We start from the raw sequence: 21,674 nt of genomic DNA, 5'->3' as shown, positions 1-21,674 counted from the left end.
GGGCAGCCCCCTATCTGGCTTTGGATAGTGTTGGGGTCTCTCTTTGTGGAGGCTTGGTTGGTAGATGTGCAAGATCCTTGGATCTAGAGGTCATTGCTCAGGGTTACAAGATAGGTTTCAAATCTCATCCACCCAGGGGCAGATTCCTCTTATCAAACCTGTCTTCAAGACCAGAAAAACAAGAAGCTTTTCTAGGGTGCGTGAGGGATCTCTCCTCCCTGAGAGTAATTGTGCCAGTACCTCTATCAGAGAGAGGTCTAGGGTACTACTCAAACCTTTTTGTGGTCCCAAAGAATGCAGGTATATTTCGCCTGATTCTAGACCTAAAGTGCCTAAATACATTTTTGTTGGTCCCATCATTCAAGATGGAGACAATAAGGTCTATTCTGCCCTCAAGCTCAAGAGGGATAGTTCATGATTATGATAGACTTGAAGGATGCTTACGTACATGTGCCAATACACAAGGCTTACTTCAAGTTCTTAAGATTCGCTTTTCTGGATCAGCACTTCCATTTTGTGGCTCTTCCTATTGGTCTGGCTACTGCTCCAAGAATCTTTATGAAGGTTCTGGGGGCCCTGCTCGCAGTGACGAGGTACAGAGGTATTGCAGTAGCATCATACTTGGACGACATTCTGGTCCAGGCTCCGTCCTGTCGGCTGGCAGAAGACCATTCTTCTTCTTCTTTAATCTTATGGATGAAAAGTAAACTTAGGAAAGAGATCTCTGGTTCCCAGTACCAGGGTAGAATTCCTGGGAATGATAACAGATTCCATATATATGAGTATATTCTTCACAGACCAAAGACGTTGCAAAATTACTTCCAATTGTCTTGCCCTGCAGACCTCCTCAGGGCCATCTGTGGCCCGGTGTATGGAGGTAATTGGGCTCATGGTGTCCAGCATAGATATCATTCCATTCGCCAGGTTCCATCTCGGACCTCTTCAGCTGTGCATGCTGAGGAAATGGAACGGCGACCACTCGGATCTGTCTCAACATATTTCTCTGGACAACCGGTCGAGATAATCGTGCTCTTGGTGGCTCTGTCCAGATCGCCTGTCCCAAGGCACATCCTTCTTGAGACCATCCTTTGGAGATTGTGACTACGGACGCAAGTCTCTCAGGATGGGGAGCCATTTGGGGTGCCAGGAAGGCACAGGGCCGGTGGACTTGAAAGGAATCTCTTCTCCCGAACAACATTTTGGAACTCTGAGCGATCTTCAACGCTCTGAAAGGCTTGGCCTCTTCTGGGATTGTCCCAGTTTATCAGATTCCAATCAGACAACATTACCTCAGTGGCTTACATCAACCATCAGATTCTGGAATGGGCGGAGGCCCACAACTGCTCGCTGTCATCGATCCACATTCCGGGTGTGGACAACTGGGAAGCAGACAATCCTTTCATCAGGGGTAATCGTCTCTCCATCCTGAGGTGTTTGCAGAGATTTGTAACAGATGGGGGGCGCCGGAGATAGATCTTATGGCGTCCCGACTCAATTCCAAACTAACCAGATATGAGTCGCGGTCCAGGGATCCACAGGCAGAGCTGATAGATGCATTAGCAGTGCCTTGGAGGTTCAAACTAGTTTACATTTTTCCACCGTTACCACTTCTCCTCTGTTAGTGGCTCGCATCAAGCAGGAGCAAGCTTTGGCGATTCTAATTGCTTCATCAAGGCGGCGAAAGATGTGGTTTGCATATCTGGTGGGGATGTCCACATCTCCTCCATGAAGGTTACCTTGTTGCAGAGATCTGCTGGAACAGGGTCCCTTTGGTCATCAGAATCTATATTCTCTGAGGCTGACTGCGTGGAGATTGAACGCTTAGTCCTAGCCAAGAGAGATTTCTCTGAGAGAGTGATTGATACTCTCATTCAAGCTAGAAAGCCGGTCACTCGTCACATCTATCATAAGGTGTGAAGAACCTACTTATTCTTGTGTGAAGAGTGTGGATTCCCCTGGCATAAGGTCAGGGTGTCCAGGATTCTTTCCTTTCTCCAAGATGGTTTGGGGAAGGGGCTTGCTGCTAGTTTCTTAATGGGAGAAATTTCGGCTCTGTGTTATTACACAAGAGGCTCGCTAAGCTTCCTGATATACAGTCTTTTGTTCAGGCTCTGTCTAGACTAAGGCTTATGTTTAGACATTACACTCCTCCTTGGAGTTTAAATCTGGTTCTTAAGGTTTTTCAGAGGGCTCTGTTTGAGCCCATGCATTCAGTTGACATTAAGTTACTGACTTGGAAGGTTATTTTTCTACTGGCTATTGCTTCGGCATGCAGAGTCTCTGAGATGGCAGCCTTGCAATGTGAGCCTCCTTACCTAGTTTTTCATGCTGACAAGGCTGTTCTTCGCACGGGGTTAGGTTTTCTCCCTAAGGTTGTGTCTAATTGCAAAATCAATCGGAAGATCGTGGTTCCTTCCTTGTGTCCTAATCATCCTCCTTCGAAGGAACGATTACTTCTAAATCTGGATGTGGTTCGGGCGTTGAAATTCTATCTTCAGGCCACAAAGGATTTTAGACAGACTTTGCTATTGTTTGTTGTCTATTCTGAGAAGAGCAGAGGACAGAAGGCTTCTTCCACTTCCCTATCTTTTTGGTTGAAGAGCATTATTCACTTAGCATATGAAACATCGGGACATAAGCCTCCTCAGAGGATTACGGCTCATTCAACTAGAGCTGTGGCTTCATCTAGGGCCTTCAAGAACGATGCCTCTATGGAACAGATTTGTAGGGCGGCTACCTGGTCATCCTTACATACTTTTTCAACGTTTTACAAATTTGACATTTTTGCATTGGCTGAAGCAGCTTTTAGGAGAAAAGTTTTGCAGGCTGTGGTGCCCTCAGAATAGGGTCCACCTCTTTTACCCTCCCGTTTTCATTCAGTGTCCTCTAGAGCTTGGGTATATGTTTCCCACAAGTAAGGAATAAAGCAGTGGACTCTCCTCATATTAAGATGGAAAACAAATTATGCTTACCTGATAATTTCCTTTCCATCTGTATGAGGAGAGTCCACGGCCCCTGCCCGTGTTCTCCATTGGGCGGACCAACATATTTTGTTCTTCTGGCAACATTTATACACTGATATCTCCTACTGTTCCTTTTTCCCTTGGCAGAATGACTTGGGGATGATGGGAGGGGGGGGGGGGGGGGTATTTAAGCCTTTGGCTAGGCTGTCTTTGCCTCCTCCTGGTGGCCAGGTTCTGTATTCCCACAAGTAAGGAATGAAGCTGTGGACTCTCCTTATAAAGATGGAAAGGAAATGATCAGGTAAGCATAATTTATGTTATATATACATACACATACATGAACATATGTATATATATATATATATATATATATATATATGCACACACATATACACACACACAACATGCATTCCTTTAAACTTGGACTCTTAAGCACTAGACACATTTTTTAAAAAGCATGATGTGTGTAAGAATGGGTATATTATGTTGCGGGTAAAGTAAGAAATTGGGTAATCCTAGCATTACCCGGCTAAACCTGACATTGCCCAAGTGAATGTGGGTAAAGCCCAATGTAACATGATAAATCTTCTCAGAGTGTATTGAGTCACCGCATCACACATATATGATGCACTGTAATTCAAACATATTTATTATCTTTTTTGCCTCCGCCTGGGAGGTTCAAGGGAAGGGGGGGAATGTAAACCTCATTCCCCAAGGTTCACTTGGGGTGGATGCCAGAGGATCTGCGGGGCGCCTTCCTTGAACCACCCCAGGCAAATAAAATAAATAGTGTAGATGGGGGAATTGCATTACATTGTGCTTTATCCACAGTCGCTTGGGTAATGTCAGGTTTACCAGGGTAATCATAGGATTACCCAGATTTCTGACTTTACCCGTACCATATACATACACACACCGGTATATATAAAATACCCATGCCTACACAAGAGAAGGAGAAGGGAAGTGGTAAATGAGTGGATAGTAAATTTGAAGGAGAAAAATAGTAGAAAATTGATGACCCCTGCCACAAACACACCCACCCATTCCAGTAGCACCTCTAACCTAGGTCTCGACCATTGAGTGCAACTTTGTTACCAACCGCAATTGGTAAGGTCTAAAACTACCTCAATAGCAACATTTCAGTTTTTCACTACATTTTCAAGGCATAACTGTGACTTATAATTTGAATAATTATTTTATGGAAACAACAGACAAACTGTGCTAAATATAGTTCATTTGTAATTTCAGTGTTTAAATTATTTTACACAAGGCCAACAGTTTTGTGCAAAGAACAGAACATTTACTTCCAAATATAAAACATTTCAGGACCTGCTGCACAAACCCACATGAGCTAATGCTATACAGATGCCTTGCTATGTGAAAAGAGAGGCTGACTTGTGTCTCTTTATTTTAATTTATGATGGTGAAGGCAATTTATTTTCCTCACATCATGTAACCCTGTGCAAATCTGGACTGGTAAAGAGGAATACCTAATCCTTGGATGTAAATTCAGTCACATCTATGTGTCAAAATTGTGCAAATTTACTTGACATCAGAGAAGGGAAAAAAACTCTTCAGATAGTCTGCATGGATGTGAAGTTAGACATGTTTAGCAATTCATCATATTGAAAATGGATGAAAAGATACCAGCAAATCAAACCCAAAGCACCACCATATGTTCCCATAACAGAAAATGTTATCCTGCATAAATTGATAAAATCCATGCCAACTGACAGTTGTTCTTTGAGTATGTCTGTTTTTTATTTTTTGTTGTTGATTTTTTAATTATTTACTGGGATTGCATTACAATATCTTGGATGGCAATTTCATGCTCCAATGTAAGAACAATCTTGCAACAATGTTTGTAATAAAAAATAAATAAATGATTAGGCGTTTTAGCATTTTATTCACATACAATGTGATATCTTTCTAAAACAATTATACACAAACTGAACTGCCTGCTGTATAACCAGTAAAGCACATCATATCATATAAATTACATACAAACTAATTTACATTTTCAAACTTTGGGACCTTAAAATATGTGATGCTATGATGCTTTAAGGAGCCTCAAACAATATGTTTATACTTTAAAAATAAAAGATTAATAACAGTCATTGTCTTGAACTGATTATTTCACACCTATATACATTAAAAGTACTCTAAAATATCTGTATTATCATTAAAATGAGATGCATAGCATTTGATTAGGATACATAGCATTTCCAAAAAGTGCAAAAATCATCATTTGGAAATGGACTTTATCTGAGCAAATTTAATTGTAGTCCAAGAATAATGCCAAGAATCTAAATTAGTAGCAGCATCTACAACCCAGGGGATTAAGTCCACATTTCAACTAGGGAGGGCTGTGGATCCAAAAGAAGCAGCACAATGTGATAGAGTATCCTCGTTTAATGACTACACTTTACTTTCACCTCACTCCTAGTCACAAGGCAAAATAAAAAGACAGAGGATCATGAGATGTGGAATGGATTTAAAACTTTTGCGCATTAAGTTGTGGGTTTTTTGCCTCCTCCTAGTGGTCAGGAAGGGAATTCTCATATGACCACAAATCGGTTAGATAAAAAAATGTGCAGCACTAAATTAGAAAACGTATGGCCATTAACCTAAGCAATCAGAATAAATACTACTTTTTTGTGAAGACTTTGCATTTTTGTTATTTTTTACGATGTACTGAATTATGTCATTTCGTATTAATCAGGTGCGAGGTTACTCGCACAATAGTCCCCTCCACCCAACCAATAATTTGCAACTTTTATTTAAAAATATAGTCTGAAACTCATTTACTGGCCTACCTTGGTTTATCCTCATTCCTGTTCAATTAGTTTGCTACTGAAGTTATCTAGCAGACATTTCTAATGTAATATTGCTAGCAAATAGTATGCACAAAATTTATGGGAAAAGCTTTTCAACCAAAAACAAGAAAGACAACCTTGAGTAAAAAGTTATTATATCGTAATATTCTGCAGCTAATAACATACCTTGGAAAGACTGAACAGCACGATCCACCAACTCCTCTACAGAGTAACTTGCTAGCTCCCCTCTGGCGTGCTTTGTCTTGCAATAGGTACATGCATTCAAACATCTGTCATAGCGAATAAAACATAAGAATAAACACATAAGATAAATAACATGCATTTGAAACGTTTTTAAGCTACATAAAAATGTATTGTATATGCAAATGTATTTCTGGTATAGAATGGTAATTCTACCATTTTATTGTTTGTTACAAATTTTTTTCCAACCTAGTGATTACACAATAGAAAGGAACAGTTCTTATGTAGGGGAATGAAAAAGAATATCTAACAGCATACTACAAAAGGTCAAATAACTGAGGCAATGACAGCGGCATTTAGCTACACATTATCAACAAAATTTAGGTCAGTGTAAACTTTTATTAAAAAATGACCATGATTTTTAAGATAAGTGGAACATAAAAACCTAGACATTAAAAAACACGACACTATTCAAATAATGTATGCATATATTAAAGACAACACTACATCACAACATTCCAGTCACTGGGCTACAAAACAAAATTCCAAAAAAACTAAATTTATGCTTACCTGATAAATTACTTTCTTTTATGATATGACGAGTCCACGGATTTTATCCTTACTTGTGGGATATTAACCTCCTGCTAACAGGAAGTGACAAAGAGCACCACAGCAGAGCTGTATATATAGCCCCTCCCTTCCCCTCCACCCTCAGACATTCGGCCGAAGGTATAGGAAGATAAAAGGAAAGGCTAAAAAGGTGCAGAGGTGACTGACGTTTACAAAAAAAATAAAAACTGTCTTAAAAAGAACAGGGTGGGCCGTGGACTCTCATATCGTAAAAGAAAGTAATTTATCAGGTAAGCTCAAATTTAGTTTTCTTTTACAAAGATATGACGAGTCCACAGATTTCATCCTTACTTGTGGGAAACCAATACCAAAGCAATAGGACACGGATGAAAGGGAGGGACAAGACAGGAACGTAAATGGAAGGCACCACTGCTTGAAGAACCTTTCTCCCAAAGATAGCCTCAGAAGAAGCAAAAGTATCACATTTGTAAAATTTGGAAAAAGTGTGAAGGGACGACCAAGTCGCAGCCTTACAAATCTGTTCAACAGATGCATCGTTTTTAAAAGCCCATATGGAAGCCACAGCCCTAGTAGAATGAGCCATAATTCTTTCAGGAGGCTGCTGTCCAGCAGTCTCATATGCCAGGCGGATGATACTTCTCAGCCAAAATGAAAGAGAGGTAGCCGTAGCTCTGACCCCTAAGCTTTCCAGAATAAACAATGAATAATGAAGATGATTGACGGAAACCCTTAGTTGCCTGTAAGTAAAACTTTAAGGCACGGACCACGTCCAAGTTATGTAACAGACGCTCCTTCTTAGAAGAAGGATTAGGACACAAGGAAGGAACAACAATTTCCTGATTAATATTCTTATTCAAAACAACCTTAGGAAGGAACCCAGGTTTGGTACGTAAAACCACCTTATCAGAATGAAATATGAGATAAGGCGAATCACAATGTAATGCTGAAAGCTAAGAAACTCTTCGAGCAGAAGAAATAGCAACCAAAAACAGAACTTTCCAAGATAATAGTTTAATATCTATGGAATGCATAGGTTCAAACGGAACCCCTTGCAGAACTCAAAGAACTAAATTCAAACTCCAGGGTGGAGTAATATGTCTAAAAACAGGCTTAATTCTAGATAGAGCCTGACAAAAAGACTGAACATCTGATACATTTGCCAAACGTTTGTGAAACAGAATTGACAAAGCTGAAATTTGTCCCTTTAAGGAACTTGCTGATAACCCTTTCTCCAATCCTTCTTGGAGAAAAGACAAAATCCTAGGAATACTAACTTTACTCCATGAGTAACCCTTGGATTCACACCAAAAAGATATTTACGCCATATCTTATGATAGATCTTTCTAGTGACAGGCTTTCTAGCCTGTATCAAAGTATTGATAACTGAACCAGAGAATCCTCGCTTCAATAAAATCAAGCATTCAATCTCCACGCAGTCAGTTGCAGAGAAATTAAATTTGGATGTTGGAAAGGACCTTGAATGAGAAGTTCCTGTTTTAACAGAAGTTTCCACGGTGGCAGAGAGGACATGTCCACTAGATCCGCATACCAAGTCCTGCGTGGCCACGCAGGCGCTATCAGGATCACTGAAGCTCTCTACTGTTTGGTTTGTGCAATCACGCGTTAGAGGAGAGAAAACAGCGGAAACACATAAGCTAGACTGAACAACCACGGTACTGCCAAGGTATCTATCAGTTCGGCTTGAGGATCCCTTTACCGGGATCCGTATCTTGGAAGCTTGGCATTCTGACGAGATGCCATCAAAACCAATTCCGGTCTGCCCCATCTGAGAATCAATGAGGCAAATACCTGTGGGTGAAGTTCTCACTCCCCCGGATGAAAAATCTGTCGACTTAGAAGATCTGCTTCCCAGTTCTCTACCCCTGGGATGTAGATCGCTGACAGATGACAAGAGTGGGCCTCTGCCCAACTGATTATCTTGGATACTTCTATCATCACTAAGGAACTCCTTGTTCCCCCCTGATGAATGACATATGCCACAGTCATTATGTTGTCCGACTGGAATCTGATGAATTTGGCCGAAGCTAACTGAGGCCACGCCTGAAGCGCATTGAATATTGCTCTCAGCTCCAGAATATTGATTGGAAGTAGAGACTCCACCTGAGTCCAAACACTTTGAGCCTTCAGGGAGTTCCAAACTGCACCCCAGCCCAGAAGGCTGGCATCTGTTGTCACTATCACCCACGAGGGTCTGCGGAAACAAGTCCCCTGGAACAGATGATCTGGCAACAACCACCAAAGAAGAGAGTTTCTGGTCTCTTGATCCAGAATTATCTTTGGAGATAAATCCGCATAATCCCCATTCCACTGACCGAGCATGCACAGTTGCAGTGGTCTGAGATGCAAGCGAGCAAACGGAACGATGTCCATTGCCGCTACCATTAATCTGATTACCTAAATACACTGAGCCACTGATGGAAGAGGAATGGACAGAAGTGCTCGGCAAGTATTCAAAATCTTTGATTTTCTGACCTCCATCAGAAATACTTTCATGGCTACCGAGTCAATCAGAGTTCCCAGAAAAGGAACCCTTGTCTGTGGAACAAGTGAACTCTTATCTATGTTCCACTTCAAGCCGTGAGTGCTCAGAAAAAACAACACTGTGTCCGTGTGAGATTTTGTCACATTATATGTTGACGCCTGAATCAGAATATCGTCCAGATAAGGAGCCACTGCTATCCCTTGCGGTCTAAGAACCGCCAAAAGAGACCCTAGAACCTTTGTGAAGATTCTGGGTGCTGTGGCCAACCCGAAAGGAAGAGCCACAAACTGATAATGTTTGTCCAAGAAGGCAAACCTTAGAAACCGATGATGATCTTTGTGGATTGGAATATGAAGGTAAGCATCCTTCAAATCCACGGTAGTCATATATTGAAACTCCTGGATCATTGGCAAAATCGTACGAATTGTCTCCATCTTGAATGATGGAACTCTTAGAAATTTGTTTAGACACTTGAGGTCAAAAATGGGTCTGAACATTCCCTCTTTTTTGGGGACCACAAATAGGTTTGAGTAAAACCCCTGTCCCAATTTTGGAACAGGACAGATTACTCCCATAGTAAAAAGGTCTTTTACACAGCGTAAGAACGCCCCTCTCTTTATCTGGTTTGCAGATAATTTTGAAAGATGAAATCTCCCTCTTGGGAGAAAATCCTTGAATTCCAATTGATAACCGTGGGTCACTATTTCTAGTGCCCAGGAATCCTGAACATCACTTGCCCAAGCCTGAGCAAAGAAAGAAAGTCTGCCCCCTACTAGATCCGGTCCCGGATCGGGGGCCACCCCTTCATGCTGCTTTGTGGAAGAAGAAGTGAGGGGTCCTCCTTTAAAGTTCCGAAAGGAACAAAAATTATTCTGTTTACCCCTCATTTTAACCAACCTATCCAGAGGTAGGGCATGGCCCTTACCTCCTGTAATATCAGAAATGATCTCCTTCAATCCTGGCCCAAAAAGGGTCTTACCTTTAAAGGGAATAGCTAAAAGCTTATGTTTTGATGACACATCAGCAGACCAAGATTTGAGCCACAATGCTCTATGTGCTAAAATAGCAAATCCTGCATTTTTTGCCGCTAATTTAGCAATCTGAAAAGCGGCATCAGCAATAAAAGAATTAGCTAGCTTAATTCTATCTAGAATGTCATCTAATGGAGTCTCAACCTTAAGAGACTCTTCTAGAGTCTCACACCAAAAAGCTGCTGCAGTAGTTACTGGAACAATGCAAGCCGTAGGTTGTAAAAGAAATCCCTGATTAACAAATAATTTCTTTAGTAGACCCTCTAATTTCTTTTCCATAGGATCATTGAAAGCACAACTATCCTCAATGGGTATAGTAGTACGCTTAGCTAAGGAAGATATAGCTCCCTCTACCTTAGGGACCGCTTCCCATGAGTACCGAAAGTTATCTGATATAGGAAACATTTTCTTAAAATTAGGAGAGGGAGAAAACGGTATACCTGGTCTATCCCATTCCTTACTAATAATTTCCGAAATTCTCTTAGGAACCGGAAAAACATCAGTGTAAGTAGGAACTTCCAAATATTTATCCATTTTACACAATTTCTCTGGAGGAATCACAATAGGATCACAATCATCCAGAGTCGCTAAAACCTCCCTAAGCAACAGGCAGAGGTGTTCAAGCTTAAATTTAAATGACATAGCATCCGAATCTGTCTGAGGCAAAACATTCCCTGAATTTCACCCTCAGACAGTAATTCCCTAACCCCCAACTCAGAGCACTGTGAGGGAACATCGGAAATAGCTAATAAAGCATCAGAGGATTCAGTATTTACATTAATACTTGACCTACTGCGTTTACCCTGCAACACTGGTAATTTAGACAATACCTCTGTAAGGGTAGTTAACATAACTGCAGCCATCTCCTGCAGTGTAAAGGAATTAGACGCACTAGAAGTACTAGACATAAAAGGTTGTGACACTTGGGGAGAAATGGATGGCATATCCTGATTCTCTTCAGACTGAGAATCATCCCTAGGCACACTTACTTTATTTAAAATATGATTTTTACATTGTAAAGCCCTTTCAGTATAAAAGTTACACAATGTTAGAGGGGGTTGCACAATAGCTTCTAAACACATAGAACAATAAGAAACCTCAATGTCAGACATGTTGAACAGACTAGTAATACCACAAAAGTCGTTTAAACACTTATTTATAGCATAAAATAAACATTAGAAAAAATGTGTACTGTGCCTTTAAGAAAAGAAAAAGTGAACAATTTTTCCAAAATGCACAAAAAACTTTAAATTATTCCCAAATTTAACTTAATATTGTTGGTTAATCCAAAAATTACTGCACCCAGAAGCAAGGGCAGAAATAAGGCTTTAGAAGTACTTATATCAACATGTAGTCAAAAGATAGATAAAAATACACCCTGCACAGAGCTGTGGCGCCTACCTGCCCCCAGGGTACTTCTAATCAAGTTTCCAACCCTTCAGACAAGCTACACAGTCCAGAAGCCACTGAGTTACTGTTTGCTGCTGCTAAGCCTGAAGAAATTGCACCAAAATAGGTTCCGCCCCTTAAGGTCAAAAGTTGGAGTAGGCCCAAACACCACCGCATGGAAATGCAGTTTTGCACTAAAGTAAAAATACACACACAATATAACCCTCAAGCATAAAACCAATAAGTTTTAAGTGCCAAAAACAAAAAAAATAAAACATTGTTTTTTATATTGTCTCCCATGTCACATAATGCCCAAATATCAACTAATGATACATATAAAATAGGGACTCCAGTAACACCCCTCTTATTAAAATAGGTTTTACTGCTTACCCCATTCCCATACAGGGAAATAATGCCAGCCAGTTCTGATACACCAAGTCTCCTCAGAAAAAAGGCTGCACATACCTTAATGCTGCTTGTAGCATGAAACCGGTCTCCACTAGGGATGGGTGAATGTTTCGCAACATTCGAAAAACGGCACGAATTTTAACACATTTGTTCGTTCAAATTGAATTTCGAATGTTTCCATAACATTCTAACATTCGATTTTCGAATGTTCGGTTTCGAATTTTACGATTACATTCGAAAATATTATTTTCGAAAAATTCGAATTTAGATTGTAATAGTATTTCTAATGCTTTTTCTTTAAATGTAATATTTGAATTATGCAATATTCTTTTCGAAAAATTCGAATTTAGATTGTAATAGTATTTCTAATGCTTTTTCTTTAAATGTAATATTCGAATTATGCAATACGTGTATTCAAATTCGAAAAATTCGAATTTAGATTGTAATAGTATTTCTAATGATTTTTCTTTAAATGTAATATTCGAATTATGCAATATTCGAATTCGAAAAATTCGAATTTAGATTGTAATAGTATTTCTAATGCTTTTTCTTTAAATGTAATATTTGAATTATGCAATACGTGTATTCGAATTCGAAAAATCCGCATTTAGATTGTAATTGTATTTCTAATGCTTTTTCTTTAAATGTAATATTCAAATTATGCAATATTCGAATTCGAAAAATTCGAATTTATATTCGAATTCGAAAAATTTGAATTTATATGTTTGTAATAGTATTTCTAATGCTTTCTTTAAATGTAATATTCAAATTATGCAATATTCTATATGGAAACATTCAAAATTATATATTTGTATCTATTATGTATCAATTTACTAGATTCCTGCCCTACCACATGAACTATTGAACTTCTGAATAGTATTTGTTAAATAAAATGTTAAATTCGAAATTTCGAATTTGGACATTCAATATAATTATAAACATTCGAATTTGAAAGTGACATTCAAAAACTGTAAATAACATTCGATTTTCGAATTTTTAAGAATATTCGTTCTTATCGATATTCGGATTTAGAATTCGAATTTCGGTAATAACATTCGTTCTACATTCGAAAATTTACACATTCGCCCATCCCTAGTCTCCACACTGAAGATGTCTCATGGTTACCTTCAGAAGTCTTGTGGGAACCAGCGTGGATCTTAGTAACAAATGCTAAGATCATCAAACCTCAGGGCAGAAATCTTCTTCCATTTCCCCCTGAGGAAAATAGTATGCACCGGTACCATTTAAAATAAAAAACTTCTTGATTGAAGAAACTAAAACTAACACCTCACTTTACCATGTCTTCCTAGTATAACACAGGCAAAGAGAATGACTGAGGGTGGAGGGGAAGGGGAGGGGCTATATATACAGCTCTGCTGTGGTGCTCTTCGCCACTTCCTGTTAGCAGGAGGTTAATAACCCACAAGTAAGGATGAAATCCGTGGACTCGTCATATCTTTGTAAAAGAAAAGACTAAACCCCAGGTGATTTTTTTTTTTTTTTAAATAACTTCCTTAAACATGATTCTCATACTGAAACTGTTAGACTGCAAAGGGAAATACACATAGACCTGACTCATGGCAAATATAAATAAATACATATATTTAAAACTTTATATTAATACATAAAGCGTCAAACACAGCTGAAAGTGTCTTAAATAATGATACATACTTACCGAAGACACCCATCCACATATAGCAGACAGCCAAACCAGTACTGAAAACCATCAGCAGAGGTAATGGTATATAAGAGTATATCGTCGATCTGAAAAGGGAGGTAGGAGATGAATCCCTACGACCGATAACAGAGAACCCTTGAAAAGATTTCCCATGAGTGAAACCATAAAAATCAACAGCCAATACTCTCTTCACATCCCTCTGACAAATACTGAACTCTGAGAGGAATTGCTTCAGAATGCTTAGAAGCGCTTATCACAGAAGAAATCATTTACTTCACCACCTCCATAGGAGGCAAAGTTTGTAAAACTGAAGCATGTGTGTGGTGGGAGGTGTATAATTATTTATAGGCATTTTGAGGTTTGGGAATCTTTTCCCCCTCCTGGTAGGAATGCATATCCCATGTCACTAGCTCATAGACTCTTGCCATTTACATGAAAGAAACATAAATGGTGTGTGTGCACAGTATGTGTGTAGCAATTATCTTCCCAGTATGCTCGAGATTTGTACTAGTGTCATTAAATACATAAATAAAAGTTCTTTCTGCAGCAAAATGGTCACTGTTGTATTTCCTGTTAAGTTTATAATGAAATATATGTACTGCAAAAAAAAAAAAAAAAAAAAAGAAATACAAAATGTACACATCTCCTAGATCTGTGCTTATTCCTAACATGAGATATCTCAGCTGTTAACAGACACAGCTGATACAAATTAGGCACTGCTGGCTTGTAGCATTAATGCATCTATACTGCAGTATGTGGAAGACTAAATTAGACCATTCTTTGACTTTGCTTATGTTACATATGATAGAATGGAATAACTTACTCTAAACACAGTTGAACATTTCAAATTGCCTAATTTACATTTTTGGTTATCTTCATGGCCATGAAGGAGAAAATAAAGAACAGCTGCCAAAGTGACCTCAGCTGCCCCAGGGAAATGCTTTTTTTCTGCAGTTAATTTCACTAGTTGATGTTTAAGTGTGCAATTATTTAAAGGGGCATAAAAGTGTGATTAAAAGGACATGAAAGTGAAATGAAAAAGTTTAACAGTTCAGATAGTGCATGCAATGTAAACCTTTCAGTTTACTTCTCTCATCAACTTTACTTTTGATAATTAAGTTCTCTTTGTATCCTTCCATTTAAAAAAATAAAAAATAAAAAATAAGGTAAATTCAGGAGCAGCAATGCACTACTGGGAGTAGGCTTGTGATTGGTGGCTACATGTATATATCTCTTGTCATTGGCTCACCACTAGCTCCCAGTAGTTCATTATTGCTCTGAAACTTACATTACAGGGACAAGGTGCACTAGATTTTTCTGTGCATAAATGTTTTGTAGATTATCCATTTTTACTGTATAGCCCATACAGGTTTTTTTGTTTTTTTTTAAATGTATAGTTTTGCTTATTTTTTTTTTTTTTCAGTCTCTGAACAAAGCCCCAAAGTTTTAGATGTATACTGATGTATACAGACTTCAGACTGCTTCTGTTTCTATAATGGGTCTTTTCATATGCAGGGGAGAGGGGAGGGTCTGCTATCAGCCCCTTCATTGGGTGTCCCAGGCTATCCTTTTCAACAGAGCTAAATTGGGAGCTTCTAAGTAAGTTTTAAAAGGTTTTATACTGGATTTTTATATCAGTATCTATGCATATTATTCTTTATAGTAGTGTCTATTACATGTGGTTAAATGAAAATTGGTGTATACTGTCCCTTTAAAGGGATTTGAAACAGTCTGTTCCCTTGTTTAATAAAAAAAAACCACTAAGCAGTGGCTTATACTTAATATATAACATTGCATTATGTATCATTCATTATTTAATTTACTATTTCATTTAACTTCATTTGAGCAGTGCCCATAACTTCCAGTCACAGCCCTACAAGGAGGCTGGGGTCTCTCTGTAAGGTTTATCTAGCTCAGTGTCATAACTAGAGTAACATGAGCTAACTATTAAGTTAATAGACTAGATAAACAGGGAGTAAGATTTGTCCATGCTCAGACTAGGTAGAATGCAACCTAAGTTGCCAACATGTCAGCTCTCTGATCACCCTGAGGGCAAATGGCTACATTGAGAATTGCTCATTTTGAAAGAAAACAAATTGCTTGCTGTTTTTACACAATTTGTTTCTTTTTATGTTTACTTTGATTTAACATGTTTGTTTTTTTACTAAAGGAGCACCTTTTAATAGCCCTTTAACTATGTGCTTATTCACACTGTATTGTTAAATATTTATCCACAAAATCATTTAACCCATTTCCGCCGTTAGGACATTCTATGCTGTCCTAACTGTGCTGGGCGTTGGTTCCGTTAGGGCGGCATGGGAGGTCATAACTGTATGAATAAAAACCTTAACCGCTTCCGATATGGGATCGCGGGCTGGGTGGTGTGCCTAGAGTCATAGGCACTCCCCCTGATTTGATCCCATCACTGTAATCATGTGATCGCATTAACGATTGCCTGATTTAAATCTTCACTCATTTGTTAATATTGGAACTTTTTTCCGATGTAGACAAATGAGTCCGAGCAGGAAGGGGTTCAGATGGTCAATTGTTAGCTCTAGTTTGTTCAGCTCCATTCTTAATTTTTAAACAACCAGCACTGAATAAAAGGATGAGCAAAACTAAAAAACGACTCCCACATTTCTAAGAAAACAATTATCTCCTGAACAGACAAGACATTCAATCTGTAAATGCTATATGAAACATCATCACATGACCGAGAGATAGCCTTGTGTTTTTAAAGGTAAAAGGAGCAAAAGATTACTGAAATTATAAAGGGGGGTGGGCGGCAACTACGGGCCAGATTATGAATGTAGTGTTAACAGCTATGTGCGAGAGATAAATGAACTTATCAGGTAAGAATAAATTATGTTATTTTTTGGTAGTGAAAGTCCACACTACTTCCTCTTCCTGCCAGTATTGCTATACAGCCAAGGAAGTAAGAAAGACCATAGCGTACCAAGATGCAAACAAAGACTGCTGCCACCAAGAAAGACACAAAATCACGGGTGGGGCCTGTGAATTCTCACTACCAAAATAGAAATTAATTTATTATCAGGCAAGAATAAATTATGGTTTTTTTTTATATATAATTTTTATTGAGATTGTTATAAACTTATACAATATATGTAGAAGTGTCAAAACTTAAACAGTACAATCATTAGGATACAATTCACAGTAATAATACAGTGTACAGTCAAGTAAATACAAATTCAAAATAAGATGAGCAGAGATAGTTGCAACCTCATTTTTTATAATTATATCGACCTCCTCTGAGATTAGTAGGTCACTCTTGGACCTTGGCAAAATATAAATACTCAATTGAGGTAATAGATTGAAACTAAAGCCGCTTTTGGGCTTGGTAAGGTATAAAACATTAACTATATATATCAGCAATAAATTGTGAAATAAGTTTCAACCATCAGGGGTAACATTTTGGTCTTTTGTGAACATGTAAATTACACTCATCAATAGACTATCACCATCCAGAGAAATACAAGCGACTAAACCCATGTGTACAATTAATATAGAAATAAAAGAAATCGTATAATAGATCTTTTATACATCCGGCTACTTCACTTCAATACAGATAATGAGTTATCTACACTTCAAGGTCTATCTATAACTGAGTTGGTGTGATCACTGAAATGAGGTATTGTTGATGTATGAATTAGATGGTTGTCATGTAAAAAGAAAATAAATGTTTCTATAGGATACATTTTCCTTTGCTTATGAGATAAGCTCAATGGTGTCATGAAGGGGGGGGGGATTAAGGGGTAATGGGGGGATAGGGAAATGGGGGATAGGGGTAAGAGGAATGCTCAGTAGAAATGTTGATGGCATCTGGGGAAGGGGGGAAAAGGGGGTGGGAGGTGGAGCCGAAAGATACAATGTTTGAGGCTGGGTTAGTAGTTAATATAGCATTATAGAAAGAACCAGGAGCTATGTATGAAATTGTACTCCCATAAGGTATTCAAGTGTATCACCCCTCTGTGCATTTGTCAACACTAAGCCAATGTAAGTAAGGGATGTGAACTGTACCTCCCCTCAGGGGTTGTTGTCACCACTGGACCGAGACGGAGAAGGGGAATAGGATATGACCCACTCTGACTCACAGAGTGGGAAAGGGTGAGGGGAGATACCATTCCCATCCTCTCTGCTTAATTGAGGTTTTTAGTCACACTTAGTATAGAAAAAGGACAATGGATACAAAACCTCCAAATGTGATTGCACAAGTGTGGTCAGGCTTATGAGGATGCACAAATTAAAACAATCTAAGTCTTGACATGAAATTTTATATGGAACCTCAGATTCTTCAATTATTTAGCTAGTAGGATAAGGTAAATATTTATCTGTAAGGATTATAGTCGTTTAGGGACAACGGTCTATGGATATAGATTTCTATGTCTACCAAGCAAACCTATGGAGTGGGGGAGTCAATGTAGTGTCAAATGTCTGGTAAACCTGGGGGATAAAAGTTAGCTCAATATATAAAGCTCATAGGCACATATAGGTAAATGGAATGTGCCATATAAGTCTAACTTTAACGGAGCCTTGACTCCCCACTAGTGGTGAAAATTGAAATCTACATTTTATCGCCAGCTATATTTTGTATTCCGCATTCTGTGGCGAGAGAATTTAAAGAAACGTCTAATACAACTTTCGGGGAAAATTCCTATTGCCAAACATCCAGCACAGGGCACATCACGTAATCCCTGTCTTACGTTTTACATGCATATACTGATACAATATAGCTTACCGATATACTGTCATTAAACATCTCCAATAGATAATGCTGTCACTTTCAATTACTGCAAACCAACTAATCATTAACATAAATTTAGTAACAGATCTTATTACTTGGGTATGGGCCCTATACCCAAGCAGTGTGTTGTTTACAATACATAGGAAGCAATAAACAGATGATTACCAATATAATGGGAATGGCTAGAGTAGTGTAACTGAGAGCTGGACCATCGGCCACAAACATATTACATTAACAGAACAGTAAAAGACAGTGACTAAAGCATAGTAGCCACAATATTAACATGTAGTGCGGATTGTGCCACCTTATCATCTGCAATACATGTATAGTAGGGTTCAGATTCAAATAGAGTAAAATCGTAGGGGTATAATGTCAACTTACTTGTTTCAATTCCCACACTTATATAAGTATATATAATTCCTAGTGTACTCAAACGTAGCCAGGTATAGCAACTTAGTGTACTTCTTTGAAATCACCTACATAAAAGATAGGATATGGATATAAAGTAATTTAAAAAGTCCATCAAAACCAATGACATCAGAGCCTCTGATATTTGACACTGGAGGGTAATTTTCAACTGAACCAAACCTTTAGCTATAAGATTATATAAGCAACCCAGAAAGGTAATATTAACCAAACTATAGGACCATCTTGTAAGTCTAAATATAAAAATAGCTCCTAGCTGAAACTCTATCAAGCTAACTTTGCTATAAGTTAAAATATTGCTGCAGAATAACTACTTCATGTATGTAGCTGATCCTACCATATAACAAGCTCTGTGGAATAAACGATTGGCAACAGAACTAAATGGAGTGTCTCAAACTAACCTATTTACAGTCCATAACTAAGAGCATTGTCACATTAACCTACAGAGTCTCTGCGAGGGGCTTAGCAGTTTACCCCACTCCATCTTTTCTGGCAGTTTGCTGTAACCGAGTTAATAACAGTACATCCAATGCAGCATGTCTGTCCGTTTCAGGGACCACAACAACAACTAGAGTCAAGAAATATCCCTTTATCACATTGTGTCTTTTGTTCCAAGCTCCCATACTGACAAGAAATGGCCCAGTGTAAAATAGCCGGTGCATCTCCAAGGCAAACCAGGAAACAATCTGAGCATCACAGCACCGCAACTCTCAAAACGAACCTGATGACTTACCTCGTCTATGCGGCTCTCCAGCTGTCAGTGCACAGCTGTCATCTCCACATATCTCGTCACAGGTGCCTGCTCCATTGTCCATAATTTCTCCACCCACCCTCGTCAGACTTAGCCAGCGGTCCCACAAAGGAGGACAGTTCCGTTTCTGGGCCTCAACCTCCTCTCTCTGCGAGTGGGACAAAGCGAAAGGACGGGCATTCACCTCACTATCAAGCTCAAGCGATAAATCCATATGGCCATCTGGGCTAAGTATATAGTCTGGCGGCGGGTGCTGCTGCTTATGGCTAGTATCGATCATAGGACTTGCGTCTTCTGTTACCTCCGACATCATGACAGGATCAGTGCGGGCTGAGATAGGGAAGCTAACTCTCGTAAGAGCGAATCCTCTAAATCTGAGAATAGGATATGTATCGCCTTCACAGCAGCTTCCATATTGGTGTTTGGATAGTTGTATGCCAGATCAGCTTTAGTGTTCAACTCAGGTGGCCCCTACTTCTATGCTAAAGCTGGTGGATCCGGCAATCTGGGCCGCAAGAATAGCTGTGTGGTCTATCTAGAAAGTTCAGGTCAAACTGCGGGCCTGTTGCATAATTGAAAATCCAGACTGGTAATAGTGGCAGTTACCATATATATTGTATATATGAGTCTCAAATATCTTTAAATTCTAAGGATTAGACCCTAAAAAAGCTGTACAAAGTCAGGAGCTCTCTTAGCACACATCTTGTCTCCTCGGCTGTCGGCTCCGCCCCCCAATAAATTATGTTTTTATTCTAATGGTAGTAATAGTCCATGGTCCTTACTCTTGGGAACCGATACCCAAGTTGTTAAGTCTACAACCTACGGGTGGGACAGCAAAATAAAAAAATAAAGGCAGACCTTCAATTAGTAGAAACTACCGCTTGATTAAACTTACTGCCAAAAGCTGCCTCAGCCAAGGCAAAAAACGTAAAAATGATAGAATTTGGTTAAAGTATGCAAAGATAAAGTCACTGCCTTGCATTTCTGTTCTACAGAAGCTTCATTCTTAAAAGTCCAGGAAGATGAGACTGAACAAGTAAAATGAGAAGTAATTCCTGAAGGGGGTTTTTGATCTGCTTCCAAGTAAGCCATACAAATCAAACTCCTCAACCAAAAAGGCATGGATACTGCAGTAGCCTTTTGACTTTTCCTTTTACAGGAATGCAAAACAAAAACTGGAAGATTGCCGTAAGTCTTTAGAAGCTTGCAAACATAATTTTAAAGCTCTGACAACATCCAAATAATGCAAAAGTCTCTCCTTCGAAGAATTAGGATTCAGAAAAAGAGAAGGAACAACAATTTTGCTATTGATATTTTCAGTAGAAACCTATTTCTTTCATGTAATTGGCAAGAGTCTATGAGCTAGTGACGTATGGGATATACAATCCTACCAGGAGGGGCAAAGTTTCCCAAACCTCAAAATGCCTATAAATACACCCCTCACCACACCCACAAATCAGTTTTACAAACTTTGCCTCCTATGGAGGTGGTGAAGTAAGTTTGTGCTAAGATTTCTACGTTGATATGCGCTTCTCAGCATTGTTGAAGCCCGATTACTCTCAGAGTACAGCGAATGTCAAAGGGACGTGAAGGGAGTATCACTTATTGAATACGATGATTTCCCTAACGGGGGTCTATTTCATAGGTTCTCTGTTATCGGTCGTAGAGATTTATCTCCTACCTCCCTTTTCAGATCGACGATATACTCTCAATTTACCATTACCTCTACTGATAACTGTTTCAGTACTGGTTTGGCTATCTGCTATATGTGGATGGGTGTCCTTTGGCAAGTATGTTTTTTATTACTTAAGACACCTCAGCTATGGTTTGGCACTTCATGCATTTATATAAAGTTCTAAATATATGTATTGTACTTATATTTGCCATGAGTCAGGTTCATGTATTTCCTTCTGCAGACTGTCAGTTTCATATTTGAGAAATATAAACATTTTTTTTTAAAGAAATTTATTTCTTACCTGGGGTTTAGTCTTTTTTTCAATTGACTACTTCTTGCAAATTGCGGGCGGTATTAGGCCCGCGGGTGCGTCAAATGCTAAACTTTATTGCGTCATTCTTGGCGCGAAAATATTTTTGGTGCGAAAAAAATACGTCTATGATGCAACTTTGTCATTTCCGGCGTCACACTTGACGCCGA

The 21,674-nt window shown here is 38.9% G+C and overlaps 1 protein-coding gene across 1 annotated transcript in view; it reads right to left on the bottom strand.

Moving 5' to 3' along the window:
* The window catches only part of CDKAL1 (CDK5 regulatory subunit associated protein 1 like 1), a 2,417,072-nt gene that overhangs the window by 1,017,278 nt on the left and 1,378,120 nt on the right, over nt 1-21,674 (bottom strand). Inside the window, exon 9 of the mRNA XM_053714792.1 lies at nt 5,966-6,069. Coding sequence (XP_053570767.1) covers nt 5,966-6,069 — 104 coding nt within the window. The remainder of the gene's footprint in view (nt 1-5,965; nt 6,070-21,674) is intronic.

The sequence above is a fragment of the Bombina bombina genome, chromosome 5 (assembly GCF_027579735.1).
Source record: "Bombina bombina isolate aBomBom1 chromosome 5, aBomBom1.pri, whole genome shotgun sequence".
Taxonomy (NCBI): Eukaryota; Metazoa; Chordata; class Amphibia; order Anura; family Bombinatoridae; genus Bombina; species Bombina bombina.
This window is presented reverse-complemented; position numbering and strand designations above follow the sequence as displayed.